Here is a 5,916-nt window from a genome sequence, read left to right as displayed (position 1 = left end):
TATAGAGTATTAAATCAAATACTCCACTCTAATATCAGGTTTCCCATAAAAATTAGTTAGCTGTAGAGTCATTAAGCATTCATTAAATACCCACTATTCTGCCCAGGAATTCTGCTTGTTTGCCTTAAAAGATACAAAAACAACAGTAGAATAGCCCTTCCAATTAGAAGCTTACATTCTATCAAAATGGGGGAAAATATGAAAAATCCAGGTAACTGAGTATTCTGGGAAATAATGAATTGTGCCAAATCTGTGGAAAGGAAGACAAACATGGAAAAACTTCCTTATGTTTGGGTGGAGTTCTCAACCTGGGGAAGAATGAGTTTATTCTTCAGAAAGATTGGTTGACCGTCCTTACAAATCACCTGAATCTTTCGGGATTCAGAATTTTCTAGGTATTGACAGGTAGGGGGCCGGAATCCTGATTTGGCAAAGCAATCAGTCACATTGATTGGACTGGGGCTTTCGTGACAGAGCTGCACTTGGCTCTTTCCACAGGGCTTAGGAGGAATACTACATAAGTTTGCAATGCTGGTGGTATTCTCATGGATGAAGGTGTGGACTGGTTTGCATGCACCAAACATAGGCACTTTCCGCCAACCAATCATCACATTACAGTACTGGTTTGAACTTCCAGGGGCATCGGATTTGGGGTAGTCTATATGAAGAAGCGTCCAGAATGTCTGGGCATAGGAGAACTTAATCAGGTCCAGAAGGAGGAGTAAAAACATCACCGCATAGGACATCTTACCTTGGGGGAAGAGATAATGGAAAGAAGAAAGTGGTAGTGATTTCCCCTGAGATACAAACTATTCAATTCTTTATACCTCAGACCCCCTCTACTGTATCTCCATTATCACTTACCCCTACTTGTTCTCATCTCTGCTCCATTTCATTCCCATCCCACCCATGTACAAACTTTCCATCTTTTCTCTCCTTATCTTAATTCTTACCCTTTTCAACTGTCCTATCTTTGCAAATCCTTTATCACTTCCATTAGACAACTTTACTTCCCTCTTTGTTTCCCCAGTCTTAAAGATCACAACCATAGTTATCCTACCTCAAGCACAACAGGGAAAACCAAAGCTGAGACAAAGGATAAGTAAGTTAAGCCACTGCTCAGGCTGCAATACACAGAGGAGCCCAATAACACTTTGTGACACTAGATTTCACAAGTTCACATTTTCACTGTCCAAATATTTGCTATAAGTGATATGGAGCTATTCATTTTGTTATGCCAAGTCCCATAATACTAGACTAAAACACAACATAAGGAATCTTCCAACCCTGCCAAGAATGATAAATATCTCTTGTCCTAGTTCTGCTTAAAATCTTTGGCTTCTAGGAAGTCTCTCCTTACTCTGATATGGATATAAATATGCCAGTTCCTGAAATCCCAAGGACAAAAAATCCTTATGTAATAGGAGATTAAGATTTTTTTTCCAGCTCCCAACCCTCCACCTTAAAAAGCAACAGTAGTCTACTTTTCTCTTTTGTACCTTTCTTTATTCTTTTGTCACAGAGATTATGCACATTTTCTTGCCCTTTCTATCCACTCTTCAATATTTTCCCACAAAAGGATCCCTGCTACTTCCCTTCTTGTGGATAATCCCAAATCCCCATTTTTGGGTTATCTCTCCTCACCCATGTCTCTGCTGTGCCTCCTGAAGGGTTCAGATCTAGGTGGTCCAAAGGCTGAGAAGAAGCTGTGGTTTCTCTTCCCTCAGTGTGATCCTCTTATATATACTACTAAGTGGGTGGAACTTCTAGTTTGAGGTGTGGCTATGGTTTTAGTTTAGAGATGCTATAATTTGGGTAAAAGGTCAATCAGTCTATGAAATTATAGCATATATACATGAAACCAAATATAAGCCTGGTCCCCTCATACCCATCCCACTACATCCCCTATCACTCCCATTCATACTTTTGGAAGTAACTAGTCAGAAGCCATGTTTCTCCTGAGAAAAACAAATTCTCCTAATTCTTAGGGTTTAGTAGTATGATGTAGGTAGACAGCTCCTTATAATTATAAATTCTCTAATCCACATGACAAATGTTCCTGTGCTGAGGTGCCATTCTTAAAGATTTGGGCAGAAAGGAATAATAGAATCCTTTATATGCAGTAGATAGTGTTTTTGCAGCATCCTAATCATAAAGAAACAACTTTCTTTCCTGTTGACTTTCCTTTCAGGTCAGGTTGGATTATTTATTGAAGGCCCTACAGATGGTGATCACAGTTGAGGAAGTAGATATATTCAAGGATAAGAAAGATTGTTGTAGGCTAGAGAAGCAAAGGAAAAATGACCCAGATTTTTCTGAACATCCAACATGTATTGGTGACATTATCTAAAGTAAGTGATCCATGCTTCTACAAAGTCATTCAGGGAGTGAGAGGGGTTCGTGTAGCCCACTGATTCTGCCACAAGGAGTCAAGTCATCTCTACTTGAGAGTCAAATTTATTGAGTAATTCTTAAATTCTCTTCAGGAAACAGGCTAAGCTCACTCTTTTTAGGGTGTCTGCATTTAGATCTAGTCTATTATTCTGTAATAATTTTATTTCTTTAACAATTGTTTTATCATCTTTTTGTATAAAGTTTCTTAAGAGGCAGTTTTCTCTTTTTAAAAAGTCTGTATATTTACAAATGTAGGTATGAACCAATTAAATTGCCCCAAAGTGGAAACTGGGGGGAAAGGCACAAGGCTTTAGGGAGAAGATGGGTCAGAATTAAGTAGTTTCAATCAGATATAATTGTCATAAAAGGGATGAGAAGGAGAAGAACTGAATACAAAAAAGGACTAGCAGCAAGAGCTCTCAGAACTAAGGAGAGAGATAGACTTCTAAGAAAGCTAACCAGGATAATTTGAAAGAGACAATAAAGGATTTGGACTTTAACAGCTGGTTGCATTTGAGGTGATTATTACTCTGAACAGAAACTAAGGCTGCCTCCAGAAGCCTCCTAAGAAACCTGCTCCCAGAGAACGATTATATTTTAGAGGAAAACACTATATTATGGCACCCGAATATGGAACCAGACACAATTCTGATTTCAGTGGAAAAGACTCTGATCTTGATTTCAGTGGAAAAGTCTCCTCAACCCAGAAATTAATGTGAGTACAGAAACAGACAAGGAAACTTTGTTAAAGGGCTAAACTAGTATTTCAGCTAAAATGGAACAGATATTTAGAAAACAGCCTTCTGTTTCTTTTCAAGGAAAATGGGTGGAAAGGAATTTTGTCTGAGTCTGGGTTAATGCCCGAGGGGTTATTAGAGCCTGTCTCATGGAGGAAAAGGAGATGGACGATGGTTAGTGCTATAATAATAAAAGGGAGGATATAAGTGGGTGGGCTTTGTCTAATTGGTCATTAGTTTTTGTAGTTGAAGTACAACAATGGTTGTTCATGCCATAGGTTATGGTGAGAGTCCATACTGAAACTACTATGGAAATGATATTAATTTTTTTATTGTCATTGTTATTAATTCTTGGGTTTGTTGCTTTTGCTTCTAAACCATCTCCTGTATATGGGGGGTTAAGTCTTGTGGTTAGTGGGGGTTGTCAGGATTATGAAAAGCCAAGGTTTGATTATAATTTGGGAGCAGATTGAATTTTCTACAAAGTCATCTTTTTTTTCAGAACATATTCTGAATTTTCAGAACATCTTCTTGGTTCTCCATGGAAAAAGAATTGGATCTAAAAAAATGGAAATTAGTAGGAGAGCAATTTTGTCAATTCTACAATAAAAATGGACCTGACTCAATTTCCAAAGACACACTTAATACATATAATTTAATACAACTGGCTTTAGGAAATTATATAAGTTATAGAATAAGGAAAAAGAAGAAGGAGCAGGAGGGAGAGGTGCCAACTAAACTAGGTGAAAAGGATGAAGAATCAGATAAGAATTCACAGCAGGAGAAATTAGATCATTCCCAATCCCCTGACCTACCTCCCTCAATTAACCCTTCATAGATGGAAGAAGAAGGAGGAGGGGAAGGAGCAGTGACACAGACAACATCACCTATGAAGTAGCCTATGACAAGATTACAAAAAACACTGGTTAAGGCAAAAAATGAAGGACAGGATATATCTGGTTTAATACATATATACCCTATGATTGAAGAGCTTGACTCTCCAGGTCAAAAAAAGGAGAAGATACACTCCTTTTGATTTAGAAAAAATTAAAGATTTGAAAAAAGGTTGCACTCTTTATGAGGCTACATCATCTTATGTTAAGATGTTGTTAGATAATTTGTCTTATGAAATCCTAACCCCTAGTGATTGGAAATCCATAGCAAGGACCTGGAAAAAACTTGTTGTGGCTTTTGAAGTATCATGAATTATGTAGGATTCAAGCCAGATGCAATAGGCAAACAAGAGTTAATGTACAAGTCACTTTTGACCAACTAGCAGGTGAAGGTCAGTATGGAGAGAATTCAGAACAGATTAATTATCCCATAACAGTGTATGAGCAAATTTCTAAGACTGCAACAAAAGCTTGGGGTTCCCTCCGCAGACAAAAAGATAGAGGGGAAGGCTTCACAAAAATAGAGCAAAGTTCCAATGAACTTTTTGCTGATTTTGTGGGATGTTTGCAGACAGCTGTCACAAGAACCATTGGAGAAAATGCAGTTACAGAAATAATGACCAGATATCTGGCTAAGGAAAATGCTAATGAGATTTGCAAAAGAATTACATGAGGACTACACAAAGATGCTCCTTTAGAGGAGATCATAAGATGCTGTGTCACAGTGGGCACAAATGCTTATTATACCCAGATTATGATAAACATGGGAAGATAGGGTCCCTTTTGGCAAGGGACTTCTAGAGCAACTTGTCGATGTTTTCAGTGTGGAAAAATAGGACATCTTAGAGCTCAGTATAGAAATGGAGATAGAGTGAGAGGACAGGGTGAGGTGAGAGAAAACCCAAAATCCCATGTCCAAAATGCCACAAGGGCTTCCGCTGAGCCTCAGAATGTAGATTGACCCAGGGAAATAAGAGGCATGGCCCAGCTCCAAGATATCATACAAAAGACAGGTGGGATATGATGGCAGCTGAGTGTACACCCAGAGAATCTTTAAAAGGTCAGGACTCTGATGTTTGCTATCAGCCAAAAAGTAATCTCATAGCAGAAAGGGATTACATGAATAACCAACAGAAAAGTAATCAGATAGCAGAAAGGGATTACAATTGGGGAAAATATAGGTCTTTTAAATCAACAAGGCAGTGTCTAATGCAAATTGCCAGGTAAGGAGGAGAAATCCTCAAAGTGGTAAATAGAAGGGAATTAGATAGGTTAACTGCTTGGGAGAGAGGGCTTGCTTGTATTCCTATAGATGAAGAAGGAAACAGATAGAGAAGAAAACAGATGGGTGGCAATGAGCACCTGGAGAGAGACAGAAAAAAGGGAAAAACCTCAAAACAAAAGAGAAGATCTAAGAAACATCTGCCCTGAAAGAGCATGGCTGATGAGACTGTTAAAGAATTTTAAAATCTGCAGGAATCATTGGATTCCCTAATACAAGATGAGACTATTGCAGGACTTGAAAACCAGCAGAAATCATTGGATTCCTTGAGATGAAAAATTGTTGATAAAGACTGTTGCAGAACTTGAAAACCAGCAGGAATCATTGGATTCCTTGAGATGAAAAATTGTTGATAAAGACTGTTGCAGAACTTGAAAACCAGCAGGAATCATTGAATTCCTTGAGATGAAAAATTGTTGATAAAGATTGTTGCAGAACTTGAAAACCAGCAGGAATCATTGGATTCCTTGAGATGAAAAATTGTTGATGAGACTATTGCAGTACTTCAAAGCTTGCGGTAATTATTGGATTCCTGGCACATGAACTAATGGACAATAGATTCCTTTTGGACTATTTCTAGGACTTATGGACATGTGTAATTCCTCATGTT

At 38.2% G+C, this 5,916-nt stretch overlaps 1 protein-coding gene across 1 annotated transcript; it reads right to left on the bottom strand.

Moving 5' to 3' along the window:
- Positions 1-284: 284 nt before the first annotated feature.
- Positions 285-746, bottom strand: LOC127546586 (seminal ribonuclease-like). The gene has a single exon (XM_051973615.1). The coding sequence runs from the start codon at positions 744-746 to the stop codon at positions 285-287; it is 462 nt and encodes a 153-aa protein (XP_051829575.1).
- Positions 747-5,916: the final 5,170 nt, after the last annotated feature.

The sequence above is a fragment of the Antechinus flavipes genome, chromosome 2, assembly GCF_016432865.1.
Source record: "Antechinus flavipes isolate AdamAnt ecotype Samford, QLD, Australia chromosome 2, AdamAnt_v2, whole genome shotgun sequence".
Classification (NCBI taxonomy): Eukaryota; Metazoa; Chordata; class Mammalia; order Dasyuromorphia; family Dasyuridae; genus Antechinus; species Antechinus flavipes.
Note: the sequence above shows the minus strand (reverse complement) of the source record. Positions and strands in the feature narration are given on the sequence as shown.

Excerpts from the sequence above, each read along its gene's own strand:
- LOC127546586 (XM_051973615.1), bottom strand. The coding sequence starts at position 746 with ATGTCCTATGCGGTGATGTTTTTACTCCTCCTTCTGGACCTGATTAAG.